At 41.6% G+C, this 27115-nt stretch overlaps 1 protein-coding gene across 1 annotated transcript in view; it reads left to right on the plus strand.

Moving 5' to 3' along the window:
• TPK1 (thiamin pyrophosphokinase 1) overlaps nt 1-27115 on the plus strand; it is a 364520-nt gene that overhangs the window by 54948 nt on the left and 282457 nt on the right. Inside the window, exon 2 of the mRNA XM_068152550.1 lies at nt 19374-19448. Coding sequence (XP_068008651.1) covers nt 19374-19448 — 75 coding nt within the window. The remainder of the gene's footprint in view (nt 1-19373; nt 19449-27115) is intronic.

A 27115-nucleotide genomic window follows, 5' to 3' on the forward strand; every position in this document is an offset into this window, starting at 1 on the left:
TTAGTCTCTTATCCCAGGCAATCAGCACCAGAACAAGAGAACACAGTCTCAAGCTGCGCCAGGGGAGGTTTAGGCTCGAGGTGAGGAGAAAGTTCTTCACAGAGAGTTCTTAGCCAGGGAGGTGGTAGAGTCACCATCCCTGGAGGTGTTCAAGAGGGGATTGGACGTGGCACTTGGTGAGGTCTGTGGTGACAGGTTGGACTTGATGATCTTTGAGGTCTCTTCCAACCTTGGTGATTCTGTGATAACAAGGGTCCCTGTTTGGCTATTTCTTCACCACTGGAGTGTTTGCACTTGTTCATGCTTTTTAGAAGTATTCTTAAAAGTTAATGGCCCCTCAGTTTAATCTGATTTACATTAATATTTTACTTCTAGATGTGTATGTTTTCTCCCACTAGTACAACCAGTGCTGGTTATCACCCAGCCTGCCAGAGGCAGGGCCCACTGCATTGTCCCTTTTGTGCATAGCAGCATCTGTGATTATTAATGAAAGTTTCTTTTCTTTATAAATAAAGGATTTGCCTTTTTCATTAGGCCTAAAGGCGTTTTAAGTTTTTAATGCCATTTGTTTTTCATTAAAAAGGTTTTTCTGCCTCAAATCCTTGACTTATTTTTATTAGAAAAGTAATATTCAGCTTTATTTATTTATTTTATTTAATTTATTGGTGCTTAATCCATCAGCTAAATAGAGGGCTGTAATCCCATATGGTAAAGTGTGCCTTGCTGTGTGTGGGGGTGCGTTCACGTCTCTGTGTGCATGGATATTTTTATGCTGCTTTATTTTTTTCCTTTGACTTCCTCTGTTTCCTCTAAATTTGTCCTGGTGCAGAGATTATGAACATTGATGAAAGATTTATTTATATTCACATGCAGAACTGGAAAATCAGTGCAGTGCTGAAGCGACTAATGTTTATTCATAGATTCATAGATTGGTCTGGGTTGCAAGGGACCTTCAAGATCATCTACTTTCAACCCCCCTGCCATGGGCAGGGACACCTTCCACTAGACCAGGTTGCTCAAGGCATCATCCAGCCTGGCCTTGAATACCGCCAGGGAGGGGACATCCACAGCTTTCCTGGGCAACCTGTTCCACTGTCTCATCACCCTCACTGTAAAGAATTTCATCTCAACATCCAGTCTTAACCTCCCCTTCTGAAGCTTCAGTCCATTCCCTCTCATCTGGTCTGCTATAAGCCCTTGTAAAAAGTCCCTTCATGGATTTATAGGCTCTTTCAGGTACTGGAAGGCCACTATTAGGTCTTCTCAGAGTCTTCTCCAGGCTGAACAGCCCCAGCTCTCATAGCCTGTCCCCATCAGGGAGGTGCTCCAGCCCTCTGATTATCTTTATGGCCTGTTTTGGACCCACTCTTTATCCTTCTTTTCTTTTTACTCTGCTCATAATCAGGGATATTCTTTGTGTATAAATATGTTTTACTTAGATCATCTACATCTAGGTGCAGTGCTACCTTGTTTCAAAATCAGACAGAGGAACTATCTGCTGAAGGCTTATAAATGTTCTAGATGGGATCAAACCTACAATTTATCAGTGGTCACCTTGTTAGGCGTTGTCATATTAGTTGATAAGGATCTTGGTTGTGGCTTTAGGGAGGAAGTGGGAGGTGGCAGAAGAAGGCTGAAAGCTGTAAAGCTGAAAAGTAACATGTTTATTCCCATTAGATCTTGCTGACAGGAAATTTTGATTTGGTTATAGTGGAACAGAAGCAAAAGTTCTTAACCACAAAAATACACTAAAACAGCAGATTGCAGTTTCTGCAGCTTCTTGTCTCTTCTGGTGAATTTTTCAGCCCCCTTTCATTACCCTCCCTGACCTTGTCAATCATTTGTAGAGGAGATGCTCCTGCGTGGGGTACCCTGTAATATAGTGGCTGGGGAGGGGTAAAAGACTGCTTTTGAGATTGCGTTCTTTAAAGATTCACTCACCATGGTATGTTGCAGAATTGATCAAGAGCTCTTGATACTGGTGGTCAAACTAAATGTGCTTGGTGCACGCATTTGACCCGAAGTTTTTGTTCCTATCTGTGACTGTCACCTCCACACATTTGTGCATTTAAGTTTTGACTGTGGCTGTAGTCAGGGAGCGTCAGAGAAGAAATGGTGTAAAGAAGCACTGTTAAAATCTCCAGAGACACAGTATGGCAGGTATTGCACTGGCCACAAACCCCCTGTCACACAGAGACATATGATGCTGTCCTGAAATAAACTATGAGAACCATGGCAGGTTTTTCAGCTGTTGATTTATTTTTTTTTCTAAGGGAATGAAAAAATAAGAGAGTTATGCAAGTTTAAGTTATTTAAGTTCTTTTGACCTTTTGCTTGTGGACTGTGAATCACAAAATTTTGCAGGAGTGTCAACCTCCAGCAAAATGTTGAATGATTAGAATTCCAGTTAGGCATCTTCTGTTCTTTAAGAGATTTGCCTTGGAAAAGTAGTTTGATCTGTCAGTTTCCTACTGCTATCCTGCATAACATTTACTGAAGAATTCTTGAATTGAAAACATTGAAGGTTTTAGTTTTGACAGTTCATTTTTGTTTATCCTTTTCTCCTTTATGTACAGTATCGGTTGTCCATACAAGATTTACATGTACAGGCTGCTAGAGCTGAGAGAAACAGGAGCAAGCAGACGGATTTCAATGGCAACTATTGCCATTTCTTTAAAAACACCAGGTCTATAAATACTTACAGTCTCTGTTTATTTAAAGTTGAAAGTCTGCAGACATGTATTTGGCTTAACGTCCTACCTTTGGCTGTGTTACTCTCCTTTCTTGACCAACTGATATTTGAGGGGGGGAAATGGAGCTGTTTTGAAGCTGATAAGAGTGAGAGATTCTTTTGACTTCTGATCATTGTGGTTTAGGCTTGACTGTGGAAGTAAGCTTTTAGAAGACTAGATAATCGTTTAAAGGTTGAAACCTCAAAAAGTCTTTTTTTTTCCTCTACATGTTAGCCCTATAGACCTGATTTTTATCATTCTCATAAGTCTGAAAAAGAAATATACTGACTGACCTGCTTCCTCATTTTTAGGCTTTAATCCCGTATGAAATTGGAAATGTTGGTTGAATTTTAACCTAAATGACCAAGTGATATTTGAGAGTAGATGATTCTAAAATGGGTTCCAGTTAACAGGGAAGATGTACTCTTTATGTTTTCCAGACATATCAAACAAAAGTGCTTTCCATGACAAATTTGAATGCCATAGGTAAGGTTGTTGCCATGTGCAGGAGCTGTTGTGCAAAGACGGAATTATACAGAGTAAGAAAAAATTTGTTACAGAAAATTCAAGTGAAAGATTTTTTATGTTTTTTCCTTTTCCATCAACAAAAGAGGAGAAAAAAGTGTGATGATGGTGATTAAGGACTTCTCATCAACTACTGCTATGTGTCTTACTATTTGCTTCGTTTTTCTTAAAAGGTGCCATTTCATTTCTTTTCATGAAAGAAATAATACTGTGGTGACCTCTGTGATGACCATCTCCCCCAGGGCATTGAGAGAAGTGAATTTTAATGGACTGGATCAATGTTGGGCAGAAATTCTTCAGATCTGTGTCATGAGCTTTTGGCCTGGATTCCTATTCCCATGTAGAAACCCCCCAATTTCAGATGGACTGTGTCTGGTTTTGCCCCAGTGGGTTTCAGTGTAGACTGAAGATTGCAGCTTTGCTGGGAAGAAAACCCTGGGAAGATAATTTTAGACTCTTAACTTTTTCACTGGAGAGCACTGTTTCTCATACAAATTGCTGCAAATCTCTGTACTTAGTGAGGCCAACTGTGAAATGAGAATAATAATGCTTATGCACCTTTGTAAAGTGATTTCAAATCTACAAATGGAAATTTAAGTTCAAAGCATTATTATTAAACACATTTTCTGGATAGGGTAATGGAGAAGAGAGAGGCTTAGCTCCTTTCCTCAGTCTCTTTTCCCAACATGTATTAACTCACTGGTCAGGGTGTATTTTCTGTGCCTTTTTGGAGCTGATAAACAGCTGATGAAAGTCCTTTAGAGCTAATGTTTAGTCTGCATTAATTATGCTTTTAGATATTCAGCTATAATTGCCTCTGTAAATTGACCCAAATGTTGTTAACATATAAAAAAAAAAAGTGCTCATCAAGAGAGGAAGCATTTAAGTTTTTAAGAATATTTTTATTTTAAGGGGGTGGCTGTAGACTGGCTATTAGATGATCAGCAGTTCTAGAAGTTGAACTCCTCTGTTAGCCCATGAAGCAGATGAAGAAAGCCAAAGGTTTCCTCATGCAATCATACTACAAAGATCATTATATGAAGAAACAGTAGTGTGATACTGTTTTAATCACCCTTCTGTTTTTAAGCCTTTAGGATTTGCATTTTGAATTGTGGTCTGTAAAGGCCAGCAAATTGTTTTAAATAACTGAAAGTTAATGGTAAGACTGCAGGTGAAACTTCTTCAACACTGGAAATGAAAAAAAATTCCATTTATTTGAAAATGCTGTTCAGTTTAAGCCTTTGGAGCACTGTAGGCAATTGCCTGTTGCATTTCAGTTTCTTGATGGAAGTACTGGTATTATCCAGGTGTGGCAAGCAGCAGGTTGCACTGGGCATTGTGAATTGGTTTCAAGCTCACTAGAGCACTGATTCAGCAGAAGGTCTTATGGAAGCCCTAAGCAATCCTAAAATGAAAGCAAATGTGTAGCTCTTCTAGAGTGGATGAGGTGGCTTTAAGGTTTAAATCTAAACTTGCCCTGTGGTGTCATTTTGGTGGAGTTTTTTGGAGTGGCTCATTGGTGTCTCAGACTGGTTTACAGAATGTTAAAGGTGTTTCTAAAGGGCAGCAGTTAATCAGTGAGCTCATCATACTCCTTTCTCAGTGGTGTTGTGCTTGAGGCTGTGAAGATGTGTGGACAGCTCTGCACGCTAAAAAGGTAAAGCAACTTTAGAAAGAAAACATTAAAAGAAGCTGGGAAAAAGACACAGCTCTTTGTAGAGTTTTTCACAGAATCACAGAATGCATCAAGTTGGAAGAGACCTTTGAAGGTCATCTTGTCCAACCCCCCTGCAGTCATCAGGGACTTCTCCAACTAGACCAGGTTGCTCATTTTTTGAAGGATCATAAAGAGCTGCGTTGAATTTAAAGTGAGTAGCAATGTGGTCACAAGAATGTGCACTGAGGTCCACTTGAAATAGTCAAATAAACCAGAAGACAGCAGAACGGAAATCTTTCATGGTGGTCTTTATATCCACTGCAGGGGAAAGATAGTTACAATGCAAAGTTGTGTGTAAGGAACTTAAATGAGGTCTCAGAAAGAGATATTGCTTGTTTAAAAAGAGATGTTCACTAAGGCAGTCATGTTAGTTTTCTGCTGTATGGATTTATGGGTTTGAAATGGTTATGCCCCATAACTCTTAATTAAGCTTGACAGTTTTAGTATTGAAACTGAAGGAGCTGGTTGGGAAGACAGTCTGCAAACAAGGGCCTCTCTTAATGGTCCCAGAGCATGTCTTTATTTACAGGCTTTACTGTATTGTGGAGGAAGACACAAAGTAACAGTTATCTTTAATTATACATCATCTGCAGCATGGCAAAACAGGGGACTATAAACAAACACAAGTGGCTTTGTAATAAAAGCAATTTTGTAGACTTTGTGTAGTGACTACACCTACCAAACCTTATTTGTGTGACAAGTATCTTATGGGAACAGATTGTCATCAGGATTTGGTGAGTCTGCTTGTGAAGTAATCTACTTACAGACATGCTGTGGGGACCCTCTTTCTGGTAAGCCTGTATTTGCTGGGTGTGATATCCTGTTCTACCAGGATACACTAAGTGATCCCAATAATACCATCAGACCGTTTACTTGCAAAGGGCTTTTTCAATCATGGTTAAAAGTTAGATGAAGGATGAACAGCACTTGTTCCTAAATTTTCAACATTAAGTAATTTTTCATACCTCTGGAAGAAACATCAGTATTTTGGCAGTGCTCCACGTTTGATGTTGTTGGCTTTTTTTATCACTCAGTTAGTTTATTCCAGAACACAAATGTTGGCCAGTTTCTGATTTTAGTAAGCCCACTGAATAGCTTGTTGGAGCTATTCAGCCCACAGAACTTGGATTTTATTTTTTTGGGGGGTTGGTTTGGGGGTTTTGTTTTTGTTTTTTCTGCCAGAGGCAACAGAATGACATATTGCAGAATAAAATCTGAAGAGAAACTTTGTCCAGGCTACATAAAAATTCCTTACATGTTTGATATTGTAATGCAATTTTCATTGCCTCTGTGTTTTTCAGCTTTCTTTTTGTTTATTTTAGCATTTCTCCAGATGTAGATTTATTTACTTATCAAATGTATAGAAGTAGGTCTTAAAAATATTGTGTTAAAAAAAACAGGCAGCAGTGCATGTGAAGTTAGAGAACGTCCTAAAACGGGCAGCAGGACTGAGCTGTCTGCATTAGGTAAAAAATTAAGTCTAGAAATAATAAAATGGAACTCATGAAAACAAAAGACATCATTTTAGAAGTTAAATGTTTGTGAAGGTTGCTGCCGAATTTCAGTTACTGCCTTTCCTTCCTACTTCTCTTAAAAGGATTCTCATGACGGTAGCAGAAAAATGTTCTCCTGCTCATCACTCTTTACCAGAGCCTCACCCTTGGGGCCTGAACACTCATAAGATCACCCTGAAAGCGGTCCTTGCCCTTGTGAACCTGCTGGATGGCACTGTGGACCTTGCGTCAGATGTGCTCCCTTCAAAGTACAAAAAATCTTCTTTGGGAAAACCGTAAGACTGAAAAGGTGTGGTAGCCATGATGGTTGTCTCTGGCATCCAGCCCAAAGAGGCAGGTCATGTTGCAGAAGCTGCCATCTCAACCTGGAGTTTCATCAAAGCACATGAGGTGAAATCTTGGGAGTCAATGGGAGATTAATCCTCAGTCTCACCCATTGTATCTGAGGAGTAAATAATTGATGGTTGCAGAGATCACTTACAATTTACCCAACTCTTTTAAACTCAGTGAAGCATCTAAATACAAAACCCAAGCAACTCCGAAGTCTAGGGTTACCTAGTTGAATGATATGTGCAGTTAAATAAATGTTTAAACAGTAGACCAGAGTGCAGGACAGGAAGAGATCCTGTATTTCATTGGGATGGCTGAAGTGACACAGTTTATAATGTTGTCCAAACTAGTATTTGTCCAGAAGCCATCTGTGATTTGTAAGGTTTGTTATGAGATTGAGGTGAAAAGCAGAAAGGAGCTTTTGGGGGTTTTACATTTTTATTTAGCTTATTTGCTGAATAGAAGCATGATCTTCCTGCAGTCACATAATGCCCAGTTTCCCATTTCTGAATATGAGAAGTTCCTGTCTGAGTGCACAGCACTACCCTGGAGTTTAGTCCTTGGGGTCATTAGCAAGCACACACGCCATTTCTTCCCTTTTCAGGGTGCTAGAGCACTTGGAACAGGCTGCTCAGCAAAGTTGTGGTGTCTCAATCTCTGGAGGCATTCAAAACCTGCCTGAATATATTCCTGAGTGGTTTACTCTAGGTGATCCTGCTCAAGCAGAGGGGTTTAACTAGATGATATCTAGAGGTCTCGTCCAACCCCTAATAGTCTGTGATTCTGTGACTTTTAGCCACAGTGTACTTATCTTGAGCATGGTAGTTAGGCTGTGTATACTGGGCAGAGGGAGAATCTGATGTACAGAAAGAGTGCAATCCATCAGAATAAGTGTACTGGCAAGGAATCAGTCTGAGCTTGTCAGTGGGAATACCAGAAGCAGTGGGAAGTCTGAAGAATCTAAAATCCTGCTCTGCTGGATTTAGACATCTTATGCTGTGATGCAGAAAGTTATTTCCTCCTTTTGTGACTCCAAGTGCCCAATCTCCTAAAGATAGTGAGAGAAACACTTTTCTCACCTTGAAAATATCCTACAAAACCAGAGGTTAGGCTGATCTCTGAAAGCACTTAGCATGCTGGGAAAGAGGCAACACTGGGTCTAAGGTTCTTGTAACACCGTGGTGAAGTAATTGGAGGATTTATTCAAGGTGTGAAAGACAGGTTTGTGTAAGTAAATGTTGGAGAGCAAGCTGTGTCCAGACTGCAGAGTCAGAATTCCACATGCTCCTTCTGTTTAACTGTTTTATGAAAATAATTCAATTGATTGAACTTTTGGAGGCAGGAGGGAATGTCTGCCTGGGTGGTTTACTCCAGGTGATGCTGCTCCAGCAGGGGGTTGGACTAGGCGATCTTAAAGGTCCCTTCTAATCCCTAACATTCCATGATCCAGTGATCTGCTTCCCCATGAATAATGCCATGTCTGGGTAGGGAAGCTTTGCCTTCACTGAAGTGGAATTTGTATATGAATTCCCTCTGACAGAGAAAGACCCTGAATGTGGGTCATCAGCCTCCTGAGGGAGCACTCCAGCTATTAATATGTGTTGATAAAAGCTATAGCTGCTTCCTGGTTTTTAAAAAAGGAGATGGCTGACACTGTGAAGCCAAATCTATTAGGTATGCTCAGAGAAGAGCTACTTCAAACATGCCCTTCAAATGAGATCAGTGGAGAAATGTGTAGTTGTTGGATAGTAGTGGTGGTTTGAGATCAAAGGAGGCATCAGGTTCTGTCAGCCTCTTAAACTTCAGGTGTGTCTCAGTGTAGATGGAAATCAGACTTTCATGTGCATAGGAAATGTTAATGACAAGAACTGAAGTGGCAGTGGAGTGTTTGGTGGCAGCAGAGTGGGGGCTTTGAGTGCTGAGTAGTGAGGCACTTAAGCCTTCACGTGGATCTTACTCTTTGGTCAGTAATATGTAAATCATCAGATATTTACTGAATTTCTTTAATCCTATAGAAAATACTCAACGATATCTGTTGGCCATAGATAGGTGAAATAAGATGACATTGTAGTGTTTGCAGAGCTGAATGTTTGCTGAGGGTATTGTGCTTTATACCAATTTGCCCAAAGAGACTACTAACATCTGCCTTCTCTGCTGTGTGATTCCTTGAAGTCACCTTCTGCTCACTCGTGCAGATTGAGCTGATGAGAAGGGCTGAACTTCTGAAGTCAGCCGGGGAGTTTGCATGCCTAGCTGTATCCTTAGAAATAGAGACATCCCAGATAACAAGGGTTGTTAGCGTGGTGCATTCAGACAACTTGATGCTGTGTTTTTCAAATGCAAGGAGGACATTAAATTAGAGCTGGCTATTAGCTAGAAAGTGAGCAACTGTTTTGCATTTCAAGGTTGGAACTTACATGAATAGTAATCATTGGTTTGGGGGGCACTGAAGAGGTTTAGTGGTTCCTAAAGTTTCTCTAGGTGAATATTTTTTAATCTTTTTGAGGAAAGGTTAAAACTAGAAGCTAATGTTTTACAGTAATTGTTCAGCCTGAAGATAAAATGGAAATTTCATAGATTGTCTCCGTATCCACTTTCATTTTTGCTTTGATGTCAAATTTACCATAACACTATCAATATTTTTACAGCAAGCTCCTTTGTCTAATCCTTGTCTTTTAAGAGCTTCAAATTGGTATCAAACTTTGAAGGTGTACTGTCTCAAAGATGACTTGCCTGTGAATAACAAAATGAAGCATTTTGTATATATATTTATAAAGTGACTACAGTAAAATTTGTGCACTTTTAATGTTGATCTGAAGTATGAAGGGTTGTGCTATATTCTGCAACCTTGGGAACCAGACTTCCCATTCTGCAGGGAATTGTCCTTCTTCCTGCTCCTTTACTCCCTGTTTATTTGTTCAGCTTCAGCTGTCTATTTTTTCCATGCCACAGGATGAAATATAGCTGACTAATCTCCTGTACCCTTATTTGTCCATGCCTGTATGAGAAAATTCTTGCTGGGCAATTTCAGTCCAACTAGTAGTCCAAAAAACAGGGAGAATATAACCAACTAGATGATAACATCTAAACTGAAAATAACCTCTTGCTTCCAGCTGCTTCTGAGCTTTGTTGTGCTGAGGTTAAAATGAAAGTCCTGTTTGCACAAAGCTCAAAATGATGGATGCATGGTCTAGCACATCTTGGGAGCAGGCCTGTGTGAACCTTATGAGGTTCAACAAGGACAAGTGAAAGGTCCTGCACCTGAGTCAGGGCAATCCTCAGTATCAGTACAGGCTGGGGGGTGATTAGATTGAGTGCAGCCCTGTGGAGAAGGACTTGTGGGTGCTGGTGGATGAGAAGCTGGACCTGAGCCATCAGTGTGCACTTACATCTCAGAAGGCAAATGGCATCTTGGGCTGCATCAAAAGCTCAAATTCTCCCCCTCACATCCAGTCTGATGAGACCCCAACTGGAGTACTGTGTCTGGCTCTGGAGCTTTCAGCTCAAGAAGAACATGAACCTGTTTGAGCAGGTACAGAAGAAGTCATAAAAAAATGATCTGAGTGCTGGAGCATCAATCCTGCAAGGGCAGGCTGAGAGAGCTGGGGTTCTTTATCCAGAAGATGAGAAGGCTACAAGGAGAAGAACTTACAGCAACCTTTCAATATTTAAAGAGGACCTATAAGAAATCTGGGAGACTTTTTTTCAGGGCCTGTTGTGAGAGGACAAGGGGTGATGGTTGAAACTAAAAACATGTGATTCAGAGAGAAGGGAGAGTGGTTTTACAACGTAGGTGGTGAAACACTGACCCGTGTTGCCCACAGAGGTGGTAGATGCCCCATCCGTGGAAACATTCCAGGTCAGGTTGGACAGGACTCAGCAATCTGATCTTTTTTGAGATGTCCCTGCTAACTGCAGTGGAACTGATCTAGATGACCTTTAAAGGTTCCTTCCAACTCAAACCATTCTGTGATTCTGTCTTTGGAGACAAGCAGTGAGAGTATGAGGTAAACCAAGCCAAAGGCCTTGCAGTAGCAAACAGTGTACCTCCAAGGGCCTGTTAGAGTTTAAATACCTTGCTACTTCCCCAAAGTCATTGCTTCCTTTGATAGTTTTATTTTCAAACAAGAGTTGGCAATGGGGCTCAAACATCCTTTCCATGTAATAATAATAATAATAATAATAATAATAATAATAATAATAATAATAATAATAATAATAATAATAATAATAATAATAATAGACTGTTGTGATTTATATTTAAATAGACAGTTCTCATGATTCAGTTCAGCCAAATGTTGCCTTGGAGAGTTGAAACCTGCCATGAATTTTCTTTGTGATGCTGGGCAAGTTATCTGAAACTGAAGAGTCACTACTGGGAACTTTGTGCCCTTATTTTGTTTGACCAGACCGAGGTGTTTGACACATAAAAGGCAGAAGTCCCAAAGCACATAGAAATGCATCTGGGGGCTGTAGGAGTTGTTATGAAAAGTGTCCCACTGTGTACTGAGATGAAAAACACAGTCTGCAGAGAAGCACCAGAGTTAATTGACAAATTTTCATTGCAAGGTGTAGGATTCTTCCAGGAGCAGCAGTGGTCAATAATGTAGGTGGATTATCCCATGTGTATGGCTGTGTTTGTGACTTACTGTGAAAAATTAGTTGCTTTGAATTCATCCCCATGAATTCTTGTAGAGGGCCCTCCAGAGAGTATCACATTTGCAGCTTTTCAATAAGGCTGTTTGCACAACTCCCCTTTGCTTTCTGCCTTTCTTGCTGGAATTTGCCTGGAGAATTAAGAGCTGTAAAATACTTAACAATCAATGGAATTTACATGGAAAAATTAACACTAAAATGCATTGATAGGGATAACACTGCCTTTGCACAAAAAGCAGCTGGCTATGCATATTTGATTTATTCATTCAGTAAGTTTCAGAACATGTTTGTAAGGTCTGTGATCCTTTTGCATAATTTGTGCTGGTTTATTATTGGAGTTGTCACTCTTAGGAGGGAAATTAAATGGCTTGTTTGGAGGCTTGGGATTCGGCGTGGTAAAGTGCAGCTACACAATGTTTTTATAAGTAGTGGCTATAATTAATACAATAGTCCAAGCTGAACTGTTTCTCTGAATTAAAGCTGACAACTGCCTTGTTAGCAAGAGCACAGACGTGGGAAGTGGATTTTACTCACTGTCTCAAAACAAGTTTTTTCCAAGTAGCAGTTCTGCAGGAGTTATGAAACTTCTAAAACATAAAGCATTTACAATTCAGAGCAGTAGTTATTTCACAGTATCACAGTACGTTAGAGGTTGGAAGGAACCTCAAGAAATCACTGAGTCCAACCCCCCTGCCAAAGCAGGATCACTTAGGATAGTCGTAAGGTAGTAGAAATGCACCCAGGTGGGTTTTGGAAGTCTCCAGAGGAGACTCCACAACCTCTCTGGGCAGCCTGTTCCAGTGCTCTGTCACCCTCACTTCTATGTCCAAGCTTGAACCCGTTGTTTATTGTCTTCTTAGTGTGCATTTGGGCTGCATATGTCTGAAAGGATCCTTTTTAGATTCCCTGGGATCATAGCAGAGCACTGGTTTTCCTGGTGAAGGGAAGCAGTGCTGAGGGAATAGCTCAACAGCACAATGAAGCACCTTTTTGCACAAGATGCATTATGTGTTCAGGACAAAGTGAGGTTTTATTCTAAAAGGTGACCTTAAAAAATAGTTTCATAGGATTCACTGTTAAATGCTTTTCCAGGAATTTATAGAGCAGATTAAGCCCAAGTTTGGGTTAACATTCCCCGCAACCTTCCCTACGTGACAAATCCAAGTGTCAGATTGCCTCTTAACAGTCTAAACTGAGAGCCAAATTTTTTACTGAGTGTAAGGTTACAAAAATCTGTTGCTCATTTGAATTTGGGTTTTTTAATGTCATACTTCATACCTTTAGAAGCTGACTTGTGGATTATCTTGTGTTAGTGACATCTGCTTTACCAATAGCAGAAGTTCCCATTCCAGCTTTTTTTTGACTTAGCAAAGCTTGGCACTATACGGAGGCAGAGGTTTTTTCAATACACATAGTATGCTAAGGTAGTCTTTAAAGCAAAAACTGATAGTTCTGACTTTTTTCTGGGTAGGTTTTATTTCAATTCAGTAGGAGAGTTAACAACACAGACAAAATCCCACCGAAACGAAACCCCGCACCAATAAGATAGCCAGCTGCTGCAGTCATTTGGCTTTGTTGGTCATATCAGTACCCTTATCTATCTTCACTGTAGCGCTGCATGAACAGTAATTTATATTGACTGTTTTCAAGAACTTCTTTCTTCAAGTTTTGTTATGCTGAACTTCCCCTAAATATAACTTACATGGAATTTGTGGAATCACAGTCTCAATGCTAATTCTTCTGCAGCAGAGGAAACTTCAACTGCCATACAAAGACCTGCCTCAGCCTTTCATTTGTCTTTTATCAATGCCACATTTTTGGAGTTGTGAAAAAAATGCCTTATTCTTCCCCCATGGGAAAAGAAATAATTTCTTTTTTTTTTCTTAATCCTGTAAGGTAGACTGATGTGAGAGCAGCAGGAGCAGGAGGAATTTTTCAGTGGCATCATTTTTTCCCAGAATCTCACAGTATATTTGGACTCCCACCTTACGTGATCAGGAGTATGCATAACCCAAATCTCTGCAGTGTTTTTTTGAAGAGATTGTGGAATCTCAGCATGGTAGGAGTTGGAAGGGACCCTTGGGGATCATCTAGTCCAATCCCTCTGCTGAAGCAGGGGCACCCACAGCAGATTACTCAGGATCACAACATCCAGGCAAAGTTGGAGTCACAAGGGTGGAATCTCTCCAGAGGAGACTCCACAACCTCTCTGGGCAGCCTGCTCCAGGGCTGCAGCACACTCACAAGGAAGTAGTTTTTCCTTGTGTTTAGGTGGAACGTCCTGTGCTCTAGTTTGTGCCTGTTGCCCCTTGTCTTATCACTGGGCATCATGACAAGATGTGGCCCCATCCTCTTGACCCCTGCCCCTTAGCTGTTGATCAGCATTGAGAAGATCTCCTCTAAACAGCCCCAGGTATCTCAGCCTTCTTTCCTCCTCACTGAGATGCTCCAGTCACTTCAGCATCTTTGTAGCTTCCCTTGGGATCTGTCCAGTAGTTCACTGTCTCTTGAACCGAGCACCCGGAACTGAACACAATACTCCACTCCTTAGGACAGAGTGCTCACTAGATCCTTGGAAAGGTTAGGAGTTGCTCCTCTTCAGGCAAGCACTAAATCACAAATACCAAACAAACCAAAACATGAACTGCTTACGGGAAGCCTCTTTCTGTGGTTGAAGTCCTGCCTTTGTGTAATACTTTGTTAGCTCCTTCAGGCATTCTGGTATCTTAGCACATTGTGTGTTACTGCTTACACCATTTCACAGAGACTGGGAGTAGCACTGATCTATCCTCAAGGAAAGACAAGATTGTCTGAAGCAGAGAAAGCTTTTTCCCCCTCAGAAAATTCAATTGCCAGGAGCCTCACAGTGTGTGGAATAACTTCAAGCAATATTATTCTGACACTGAAAGGAAACAAAGAAAGAACAGGTGTTGTATTGGTTACAAGAGAAAAGGTTGTCTTTAAGTATATATATATATATATATGCATTTTGCATATGCTTTGTGACAGACACAGAGATTGAAGAATGACATGTGACAAGAGGAAATCAATTTTAAAAATACATAATGATATTCTAAATATTTGTAAAATACCTAGATGAATGTAAGCTGAGGAGGCTTTTAGAATTGAAAAAGTTCTGGGCCCCTCAGTTCAGGAAAGATGTTAAGTTGCTGGAACGTGTCCAGAGAAGGGCAACAAAGCTGGAGAGGGGTTTGGAGCACAAGCCCTGTGAGGATAGGCTGAGGGAGCTGGGGTTGCTTAGCCTGGAGAAGAGGAGGCTCAGGGGTGACCTCATTGCTGTCTACAGCTACCTGAAGGGAGGTTGTAGCCAGGTGGGGGCTGGTCCCTTCTCCCAGGCAACCAGCACCAGAACAAGGGGACACAGTCTCAAGATGTGCCAGGGGAAGTTTAGTCTAGATATTAGGAAGAACTTCTTCACAGAGAGTGATTGGCCATTGGAATGGGCTGCCCAGGGAGGTGGTGGAGTCACCATCACTTGGGGTGATGGGGTGCTTGGTGCCATGGTTTAGTTGATTAGATGGTGTTGGGTGATAGATTGGACTCGATGATCTCAAAGGTGTCGTCCAACCTGGTCTATTCTATTCTATTCTATTCTATTCTATTCTATTCTATTCTATTCTATTCTATTCTATTCTATTCTATTCTATTCTATTCTATTCTGTTCTATTCTGAAATTCTTTTGAGTGAGTTAAAAGGCATTGCATGGGCTGTCAGAGACCTTCACAACACCTTTGATTAAAACAATTTTTAAGCAGCCATGAGGAAATCTTCATCAGTGCAGTGGCGGTAAATAGAAGTTGGGAAGTAGAGAAGGGAACAGTTTTCAGAAAGAAAAAGTAATTCACCGATGGTCCCAGTGGGACTTGTAGGGGTTATTGATTGATTTGCCACCTAGGAAAGTTAGGAAATAGAATCATAGAGTAGTTTTGGCTGGAAGAGACCTTGAAGATTGTTGAATCCAACTGTTAACGCTGCCAGGTCACCACTGAGCCATGTCCCTCAACACCACATCTACCTTTTAAATACCTCCAGGGATGTGACTTCAGTACTTCCCTGGTTATGTTTCCAACAGGATTAAAATGTCCCAGCTTTATCCAAAGACTAGGAATTTTCCGAGTTTGCCAAAAGATTTTTTTAAGTTAATTTTTGCATATAACTGGCTGTTGATGTAGTTGTGCACCTGTCAGTACCTAAGTTCTGCCTGTAAGACTGCATGGTTTTGAATCAGCAAAAAGGAAAACAAGCAGGTAAAACTAGAGATGAACAAATTTGGTTCCCTAAATGAAGGAAAAAAATTCTTACGGTCATCATCCTTCTGTCTTCCTGTCCTGCAGAAATTAGGCATTACTGCACAGTTAATTCATCTACAAAAGGACTCACACTGTGGGACTTGGTTTCATTCATTCTCTGTGATGATGTAAACATCAAGAATAAGCTGGACGTTTTGTGTGGAGTAGCTTATTATTTTTTGCTTGTGCTGCAGATGGCTGAATTTGCTCAGTCTGCAAATGCTGCAAGAAAAGTATTTAATGAAAACTATACTAAAAATGGAAGAAACTATGCAAGAGACCAGCTTGTTCTGCCTCTAACAAAATCTTCTTCAGTGAAGATGTTCCTGTCTAGGGACAGCTTTTATTTTCACTGTTGGATTCTTGCTTACAAAATTCTCTTTCCCATTAGTCCCAACAGAATGTAATTTTGTTAATGGCTGGGTCAGGGTGATAATTATCTTGTGTGGAAAAATGGATGGGCCGACAGTCCAGGGGGTAGATGGTCCCTAATTTGTTAGGGGTTTTTAAAGATAAATGGTCTTGAAGTAGATTCGTTTTCAAACGCATAGGCAGTAGAGTGCTGGGAGCAGTGGCACTGTGAGCTCTCATCAGTTTTTCTCAGAGTGATGGATGTTGCATATTCTGCTCGTTGACATGATCTCTGCCATCACCAGTCCCAATTTATTAATAGTTTTTAGGGCAATGCTTGTAAATTATTGCAGCCCAATTTTCTTACTGTTCTAACATCTACAGAGGACAGAGCTCTTTGTGCAGCTTTGTATTAACTCAGTGAGGACCATTAAAATATTGCCATTTAGGCTTCTTTTGGTAGCATTAATCACAGTGTTTTCTCATGCATTAATTGCAGTGGTTTCAAATAACTGGAGCATTCACTTTTCTAAAAGCAGGAGAAATAATAATTTCCATTTCTCCAATTTTGCAACCCATAACTGCTTATAAAGCCCCAAAAAAACCAACTAAAATGCGCTAAAATTTCTCCCTGTGGCCTCAGGCTACACCAGGGGAAGCTTAGGTTGCATATTAGGAAAAATTTCTCTACTGTAAGAGTGGTCAGGCTTTGAAACAGGCTGCCCCTGGAGGTGGTGTAGTCACCAACCCTGGAGGTGTTCAAAAACCATGTAGATGTGGCACTTCAGGACTTGGTTTAGTGATCATGGTGATGTTGTGTTTGCGGTTGGACTCAATGATCTTCAGGCTGTTTGTTGCTAACCTTAATGATTCTGTGATTCTACAGTCTACCTCTTTGCAACAACTGAACAAATAAGAGCCAGCAGCTCTTACAGCCCTCACTGGAAGCTCTTGGAAGCATTATCTCTGAAAATTGGCCTTTGAAGTCTCAAATATGGACACCTGCAGCCAAGCCTTGATTTCAAAAATGTATCTTAATATATAATAAGTCCTCTTGATGTGCAAAAGAAGCTAAAAGCCTACTGTGTTTTCATGTGCAGATGGGGCTTAAGGGCTTAAAACAGTCACAAAAATGCCTTTTGTGATTCCCCAGCAGGAGCAGGTTTACAGCAGCACCCGTCTCTGTTTGCATTATATCAGAGAAAGAACCTGTGATGTTTGCTGGCTCTCTTCAGCGAAGGGCACCACTAGATGATTCTGTTTAATATAAGGAGTTGTCTGCCTTTCTTACTTAACCATCATTAGGAGATCATGCTGTTGAGGTCCCATTTTGTGAGGCAGCTGGAAATTGGCACTTAGTTTGAATGTATTGTGTTCTCCTTTTCTCTTAGAGTTCAAGGACAAGGGAAAACTGTTCAGACTATGCACAGAAAAAGTGTTGTCTCACTTCCCTTTGTCTACTTGGTCCTCTGACATCTCCATTCTTTTCTAAGTAAATTCATTTCCTAAGTAATTTATTCCACTGTACATACATGAATTTAATGGAAATGTGGCACATGGCTGTAGATATGCAAGATGTAAGACATGAGGGAAGGTATTTGAAAGCACCACACAGAAGATCTCTCTGATAAATGCAGAGACCTTGTACTGGAGTAAAAATTATCTAGGTCTTCAGTAGTGTTTCTCCTTGTAGATACAAAGGAGGACAGTACTCAGGGTCAGTCTCTCCTTGTAACAAGTGATAGGATGAGAGGAGATGGCCTCAAGTTGCACAAGAGGGTGTTAGAAGGAACTTCTTGCCTGAAGGGGTTCTCAAAGACTGAACAGGCTTCTCAGGGAGGTGTTTAAACCCCCATCCCTGGAGATGTTACAAAGAGGCAGAGATGTGGTGCTGAGGGACAGGGTTTAGCTCCAGCTTTGGTAGAGTTAGAGAATGGTTGGTGTCAATGAGTCTTTTCCAAATGAAAGAATTCTATGGTTCTACTACTGTTATCCTCATTTAGGGAACTGAGACACAGAATGGGGAAACTCTAAAATCACTTGTAAGGCAAGGTGCAGAATCATGGTGTCATGATCTTCTGACCCTCACTTCATGCTCCTAAGCAGACATTTCATGTGTTATTCCGAAGATTGTCCCTTCCTTCCTCTCACCCCATGGTGTTCCGCACCTTCAGGACTTTCACCACCTGTCTCTTCCCTGGTAATGTCATGTGGCTTAAGCCACAGTTTCACCTGTAGCTCTGCTATATTAGATCTGCTCAAAAGCCTCAAAGACTTCCTAGTGATAGAGGTTTTCTTTTCTCAGTTACAGTGGCTTCATGTGACCAAATAATACTTCATTAACCTGATTGCCTAAGGATATCAAGCTCCAGGGGAAAGTGGTATTCCTGTATAATTGACAGGATAATTAGGAAGTGAAATAATGCAAATCCCACCACAGGCAACTGTCAGAAGATTTGCCTATTTACACTTTGAAACCAAAGTCTGTCATACCAAAAATCCTTTCCTTTTAAGGCTTTTGTATTTGTAGCTTTATTATCAGCCTTCACAATGGACTCACTGCTGAGGCATGAGGCTTTAGGAACCCAATCAAGTTGGATCAGTTCAGGTCGCTGGTAAATCCACTGATTTTTAGACTGGAGGCTAAGGTTTGCTTTTGCTTCTAGTAGCTTTCATTTTAAGCTCTGTGGGCATGGCCTTTCTTTCCGTATTTGTAAAGCATCGACCAGAGTGGATCCACCAAAATTAGAGCTTCTTCATTATAAGAAAACATAGACACAGAAGCCACTGGTGGCTACATGAGTTCTGTATCCACCAGGGGAGTGGAATATTGAACCTAGATTAGAGACAGCTTCACATAGAGTCAGCTACAGTCTTCCTTGTTAATAGAGGCCATGACAAAGCTGCATCCAGGTGGCAGCAGCAAGCAGGAGAATAAATGAGAGCTGTATAGACGTGGGGTCTTGCTGAGGATGGCCTTCAGTAGGTAGAAGTCCCTCATAAATTTTTCAAAAGTCACTTACAAATTAAAAGGCTAGCAAAACTCTACCAAATAAAGGGTCTCTAATGAAGTTCTGGCAGCTTCTCTGTCTGAAAATGATGAAACCTAATAAGCAAGGAAATTAGTGGAGTTGCTCTGAGGTGGTTGGACTAAAATTAATATGGCAAAAGCACAATTAAAAAAAAAGGGGAAAAAAATCAATACTCTTGCTAATAAGAATCAACGTTTATCTTACAGGAAACCTGAAGTTTTGCCTTCTGATTCTGAACCAGCCTTTCAACAAAGGTCATTTTCATTGTCTGTGGAGCAAAGGTAATAATAACTTCCATACATCTTCATTTGCTTATTTCCTTAGCTGCCACCCAGCTAATGCACCTCATGTCTGTTGAATCATAATGTGGCAATTTCCTCTTAACTAGAGCAACCTTCTGGTTAGCGTGTGGATCAGCAGAGTCTGTCCCTGGTTGCTGAATGCAGCAAATGAGCTGATTATGCAAATTCTGCATCTCTGCATTGCTTACGTCAGTGGGAACTTTATGGACTGATCGGTGTCAGGCTGGAGCTTCTCGCAGAGGCATCTTAGGGACTAGCATTGTTCTGCTGACAAAGTGCGGTAGATCAGCGGTGCGGTTATGCGTCTGCACGCCAGTGTTCCTTTAAAGGTCATCGGTGAAATGTGTTCATTCTAATCAAAATAAAATGAACCGTGCAGATAGGAGGTTGTGGAAGCAGTGGGAATTTGCATGCGTGTCGGAAAGATGCAAAGCAGATTTCACTACCCCTTTGTTTAATAGGCTCAGTTCTAATCATCATCTCTGGTATGATAGCGGCAGATTCACTGACATTTTGTGGAGATATGTAAATCTTTACAAGCTTGGAACTATGAATTTCTCCAGAGCAGAAATGTAGACCTTCAGAAGCTTCCTGCCAAACCACAGGAGCTGTATCTAAATTTTAGCAGGCTGGGAACCTTGCAGAGAGATTCCTCTTAACTGGCTGGGGCAGGCAGTGCTATTTGATTTTACCATGGGTGTAAGGGCTGGCAGGGGGTGGATGAAAGGAATTGGAGTAAGGAATGAAGTGAGCAGGATGTGTTCATGGTGCTTAGTTCCCATAAACCTAAATTACTGATTCACAGATTGCATTGAGTTGACCCTCAAAGGTCGTTTTGTCCAACCCCCTGCAGTGAACAGGGACACCTCCGAACACATCAGACTGCTCAGGAACATGTCAAGTCTGATCTTGTATGTCTCCAAGCATCAATCACATCTCTGGGCAACTTGTTTCAGTATTTCACCACTCTTTAATTGCAAAGAACTTCTTCCATATGTCCAACCTAAATCTACCCTGCTCCAGTTTCAAGCCATTGCCCCTCATCCTATCACTACAAAGCCCTTCTAAACAGTCCTTCCTTAGCCTTCCTGTATGTCCCCCTTCAGACACTGAAATGTTGCCATAAGGCTTCCCCAGAACCTTCTCTTTTCCAGGCTGAACAGCCCCAATTCTGTCAGCCTGTAAGAGAGGTGCTCCAGCCCTCTGATCATCTTGGTCCTTCTCTGGACCTGCTCCAGCAGGTTCATGTCTCTCTTGTGGTGCAGGACCTTGCACTTTGCTTTATAGAACTTCAGGAAATTCAACTCAGCCTGCCTCTCTAGCCCTCAGGTCCCTCTGGATGGCACTCTGTCTTTCAGTCTTATCAGCTGCACCACCCATCTTAGTGTCATCTGCAAACTTGCTGAGGGTACACTCAATCTCACTGTCTATATCATTGATGAAGATACTGAACAGCACTGGTCCCAGTACAGACCCTAAAGGGGCACCCCTTGTCACACATCTCCATCTGGACCAATACCCTTTGCATGCAACTGTCCAATTCCTTATCCACTGGACCCATCAAATCCATATCTATCCAGCTTAGAGAGAAGGGTGTTTTGGGGATCTATGTCAAAGGCTTTACAGAAGGCTTTGCAGATTAGGTGCCTATATAGGCAGAGGAGTGAGAAAAGAAGCAAGAGTCTTGCAGAGGATAAATTTAAGCATCTGAATGAGTACTATACCCCAACCAGGCTCTCCTTCACAGATTCACAGTATAACTAAGGTTGGAAGAGACCTCGAGGATCATCGAGTCCAACCTATCAACACAGAACTCATGACTAGACCATGGCACCAAGTGCCACGTCCAATCTCCTCTTGAACACCTCCAGGGACAGTGACTCCACCACCTCCCTGGGCAACCCGTTCCAATGACGAACGACTCGCTCAGTGAAGAACTTTCTCCTCACCTCGAGTCTAAACCTCCCCTGGCACAGCTTGAGACTGTGTCCCCTTGTTCTGGTGCTGGTTGCCTGGGAGAAGAGACCAACCCCTTCCCGGCTACAACCACCTTTCAGGTAGTTGTAGAGGGCAATGAGGTCTCCCCTGAGCCTCCTCTTCTCCAGGCTAAACAATCCTAGCTCACTCGGTCTCTCCTCATAGGGCTTGTGTTCAAGGCCTCTCCCCAGCCTTGTTGCCCTTCTCTGGACACGCTCAAGTGTTTCGATGTCCTTCTTAAACTGAGGGGCCCAGAACTGGACACAGTACTCAAGGTGCGGCCTAACCAAAGCAGAGTACAGGGGCACAATGACTTCCCTGCTCCTGCTGGCCACACTATTCCTAATGCAGGCCAGGATGCCATTGGTCCTCTTGGCCGCCTGGGCACACTGCTGGCTCATATTCAGGCGGCTGTCGATCAGCACCCCCAGGTCCCTCTCTGTTTGGGAGCTCTCCAGCCACTCCGACCCCAGCCTGTAGCTCTGCATGGGGTTGCCGTAGCCAAAGTGCAGCACTCGGCACTTGGACTTGTTGAATGCCATCCCATTGGACTCTGCCCATTGGTGGAAGGGTTGTCAAGGTTATTTTCTAGATGTGATTCTATATATTTTTTGATTGAGAAAGATACATGGGAAGACATATTCTGTATTGAATAACAAAGGGAAGAAGTGTAAATATTTTGATCTCATTTACTTGCCCCACCTCTCCTGTGTCTTGATGGTTGAAATTAAAAAAGAGACAGCACACCAGACAGTGACTGGCAGTATTTCATGTCCTGTAGTACCTTGCATCTGTTGTTTTTATGCTGTGTTCTGTTCATCAGACATTTCTTTCTGTTTTTTTTTTTTTTAATATTAAGTCATCTTCTTGCAATCAAACCTGTGCAGGATGACCATTGGGTTATGAAGTGGTTCTTAACATAACACTAATGGGTCTTTGACTGTAGTGCTTCAGTGGAAGGTTGAGATAAGAAGCTGAATAAAATCAAGCAGACCATAGACTGTCTTCCTTGAGACAACCTCAGTGGGTTCCAGTCCTTTGAGCATAACTCTGTTGAAAGTTGGTGCTGTGAATAGTTTTTGAAAGAGTCTGAGAGAGCTGGGAGCAGAAATTCTGCTTATGTTAAGAAGACCTTTGCTGGTAGTTGACCTCCCAAAATAGGTGGATATTTTCTGTTGAAGTAAAATAACAGAGGAATGTGGTAACAAAGTAAACCTGAAATATTTTCCCTCAAAACATCTCAGCTTCAGTAAACCTCAGTGAATACAGATTTTGGAAACACCTGACTGACAATCTTAGTAGGTGTTAGCAATCTTGTGCTGCCTGGATCCTGCTTCTGAAGGAGGCTCAGCAGAGACTTTTGCAGGACTAGAAGAACCTGGGGGTTTTGGTATGTGAAGTGTAAGAATACAGAATACAGAATTAACCAGGTTGGTAAAGACCTTTCAGATCATCGAGTCCAACCTATCACCCAACACCATCTAATCAACTAAATCATGGCACTAAGTGCCACATCCAGTCTCTTCTTAAACACTTCCAGTGATGGTGACTCCACCACCTCCCTGAGCAGCCCATTCCAATGGCCAATCACTCTTTCGAAAGGGACATCCTTAGAAACAGTGCTTCATAACCAGCTTGAGATCTCATAAAGGAGGGATGAGAAAGAAACAACAGAGCTGTTGATCCACAGAATATTGCCAGTTACACAGACTGGGAGGAAGAAAGGAGAAGAAAATGCAGAGGGAAAAAACCAAAACCAACCAAACAAAAAACCCTACAACAAACAAACCCCACAGATAAAATCTTGAGTGACTTGTCTAAGTTACAGCACTCTTGGGTGTTATGCCGAGTACAGAATGATGAGATATAGGTGTTATTTTCAAGTTGGTTGTGTCCTAACAAAATAACTTGTTTCATTAGCCCTGTCACTTAGAATCAAGTGAAAATGAAGGTGTGATGTGATATGTCCTGAGTTTAAAAAAAAATAAAATCACATTGATAAGTGTGGCTATTCTAAGCTAAAAACATCCCAGGTGTAACTCCTTTTGACCTCAAGAAAAAGTGGTTGCAGCTAATTAGCCTTTGTCTTATTACAGACTTGCATGAAATCTATTTTTACTGACATACTTTGAAAAGAACTATTTCAATCTATACAAGTTTGCATGAACTCCTTTCCTTGTGCTTTGTGAAGGACACTCAAATCTGAAAGCCACTGGAAGTCCATGCTGCCATCCCGTGAGATCTGGACAGGCTGGAGAGCTGGGTGAAGGGGAACCTTGTGAAGTTCAATAAGGACAAGTGCAGAGTCCTGCAGCTGGGGAGGAATCAGGCATCAGCAGAGATTAAGGGTTGTCTTGCTGGAAAGATCTCTGTGGAGAAAGACCTTGGAGTCCTAGTGGACAGCAAGTTATCCATGGGACAGCAATGTACCCTTATGGGCAAGAGGGCCAATGGTATCCTGGAGTGCATCAAGAAAAGTGTGTCCTGCCTGTCAAGGGAAGTACTCCTCCCTCTCTGCTCTGCTGAGACCACACCTGGAATACTGCATCCACTTCTGGATTCCCCAGTTCAAAAGACGGAGACAACTACTGAAGAGACTCCCACAGTCTTGAGAAGAGAAGGCTGAGAGGGGGTCTTAATGTCTATAAGTATCTGAAGGCTGGGTGGCAAGAAGATGCCAGTCTCTTTTAGATGGTGTCCTATGATAGGAGAAGGGGCAGTGTGTTGAAATTGAGCTTCTCCAGCATGGAGGCAAGTGTCCTCCTGTCTCGTACTTCAGGTTGTTTATCGCAGTCAGCTCTTCTTTATCATCAGGCAATCCTTCCAATATCAGCGGTCTGTTGTTCTTTCTTGTCCTGAAACCTTCCATAAATACTTTCTGCTTTCCTACAGCAGTGGATACAGACTGGAACACAGGAGGTTTCACTTCAACATGAGGAAAAACTGCTGGAGCACTGAAACGCATTGCCTGGAGAGGTTGTGGAGTCATCTTCTCGAGAGATTTTATAGACCCATCTGGATGCATTCCTGTGTGTCCTGCCCTAGATGATCCTGCTTCAGCAGGGAGATTGGACTTGATCTTCAGAGGTTCCTTTTAACCCCTGCCATTCGAAGATTCTAAGAGAAGAATACTGTAATTTAATAACAGGAGGAAAATAACCTGACTTTCCCTGGTGCCATGGTTTTTTAGTGGCTGAATGCACCTACACTTCTGGAATTACTGGTGTGTAGAGCCATTCTCTTGCCCTCTTACCTGAAGGCACACAATGAACTTGCCTTGTTGGCATATGGTGGGCTTTTTTTCTCACCTTTTATTTTCATCTCTAGCTGGGCTTACTTCAATATATCTCAAATTTGTACTAGACTCAGAATTGGCAGCTAGCATAAAACTTGAGTGAATTTAGAGCAGCTACTATTAATAAATAGGAAAATGTTCATAAAAATGGTGATTGGGATGTCACATGGACTTGTATGCTTTATTGCACTTCCCAGTAGGCATCCAGACTAGCAGTAACTCTTCCTGCTGGCCTCAGCCAAGCCACTCTGTTCTCCCCTCAGTAATATTAGACTCCTGATAAGTCAACAAAGAAGTTCATTTTCCCACATTTGAATCAAAACAGGAATATAATTTCTAGTTTGTATTTAGTCACTTAAATTTGCTGTTCTGTGCCACTCAATTTAGATTTAAGCAACATTTTCTTCTGGAGGTGTGCCTACTGATGGACTGCATGCAGTGAGTTAATGTCCTCCAACTACAGGAGTCTGAGTGAAATTATTTCAAGATGCAAAGTTATTTCAAGATGCAAAGTTATTTCAAGTTACAAGTTATTTCAAACACAAAAAGGGAAGCTTACAGAGAGTGCAAGCAAGGACAGGCATCCTGGAAAGAACACAGAGAAGTTGTCCCAGCAGCCAGGATCAGGTTATGAAAGCTGAAGCCCTAGTAGAATTAAATCTGACCAGAGACTTTAAGGGCAAGAAGAAAAGTTTCTGTAGGTGTGTTGGTTATAAAAGGAAGACTAGGGAAAATGTTGTTTCAGTGTTGGTGCCGAGGTACTCAATGACTTTTTTGCCTCAGTCTTCACCAGCAAGCGCTCCAGGAACAATTCTTGAGTTGCAGAAGGCAAAGGTGGAATGAAGAACTGCCCAGTGTAGAAGACCAGGCTTGAGACCATCTGAGGAACCTGAAGGTGCACAAGTCCATGGGATCTGGTGAGATGCATCTGTGGATCCTGAGGGAAGTGGCAGATGGAGTTGCTAAGCCACTGTCTGTCATACTTGAGATGTTTTGGCAGTTTGGTGAAGTTCCCATGAACTGGAAAAAGGGAAACATAACCCACAATTTAAAAAGGGAAAAAAAGAAGACCCAGTGAAGTTGTGGATCCTCTGCCTGGAAGTATTTGAGGCCAGGATGGATGGGGCTTTGAGCAGCCTGACCTAGTGATCAGTGACCCTGCCTATGGTAGGGAGGTTGGAACTAGATGATCTTTAAGGTCCCTTCCAACCCAAACCATTCTATGACTCTGTGTATAGGAAATGCAGTGATTCTTGAGGGCAGAGAATCTATGATATCCTTCAGGAATGAGAAAATCTGGTGCTGATTATGGCTGACTAGCAGCATTCTTTAATCTTGGAAACAAAGTAGTATCTGGCTTTTAGGACATGAAGTAATTTTCACTAGCAGGGATTTTGGAAAACAGTTCCTCTAGACGAAGCTTTGTCCATAACTCAGTGTATAAGCTTGACCTCTACCAGATTTTCAGTGGTGAACTGCAAGTTTATCTTTGTCTTTTTGAAGCTGGCGACTCTAGAGAAATGTTAAAATCCTCCCATTTGTGACATGAATATTGTGGGTGCCTTTTTGGTTCAGAATCAGGGCTCTTGAGAGGTATCCTAGACGTGTGGACATTTTGAAAAGTAGATTTTACCGATTTTAGTGAAGTTTTAGGTGCTATTGGCAAAGCTGAGAACAGAGCTGATCTTCCAACCCTTTTGCACAGCTGAGATTCCTCTCCGTAGAGGTAGCTATGATAGAACGGGGTCTTTAGATAAAATTTGAGACCTATAAGAGCTGAGATTATTTTGTTGATTTTTAATTCTCTGCAAATCCAGAACAGAAGATTCTGAGATCTAAAAGGAATTGTTGTTTGTTTAATGGATTTGAGATTTTGTTTGAAAAATGAAACAATGAGTAATTAAGATCCCCCTCTGTGGTGCTTTGGAAAGCTAAACCCCAGTGAGCTGAAGTTCAGAGTAACAGAACAATACAGAATTACTTTGAAGTGCTAAAGAAAAGCACAACAGATGATTACAGCACAAGAGGAAAAAAAAAGGCAGGTTATTACAGTGCTTTTTGTCTATGGAACTGGGATGCAAATCCCATTAGGGGAGTTCTATTGTCACAAGATTTGCTATACAGAAGCTATTGATAGACTTGTACTATATATCTGCTAACCCTGATGTTTCCCAGAGGACACTTGAATAAAGAGACTTAGGAAAATATGGTCAGGAGGGTGCTTTAGGGCAACCCAAGCAGAAAGGGAAGCATAAGGTAACAGATAAAAGAGAGAGAGAAAGAGGTGATTAATAGCTCATTTTGTTAGTGATTCAACAAGAGAAATGGTCCTGGTGATCATGAACCCAGGGGGTAAGGGTGAATGCATGAGATT

Source organism: Melanerpes formicivorus, unplaced genomic scaffold (assembly GCF_026170545.1).
Source record: "Melanerpes formicivorus ecotype bairdi unplaced genomic scaffold, bMelFor1.0.p_v2 SCAF_24, whole genome shotgun sequence".
Classification (NCBI taxonomy): Eukaryota; Metazoa; Chordata; class Aves; order Piciformes; family Picidae; genus Melanerpes; species Melanerpes formicivorus.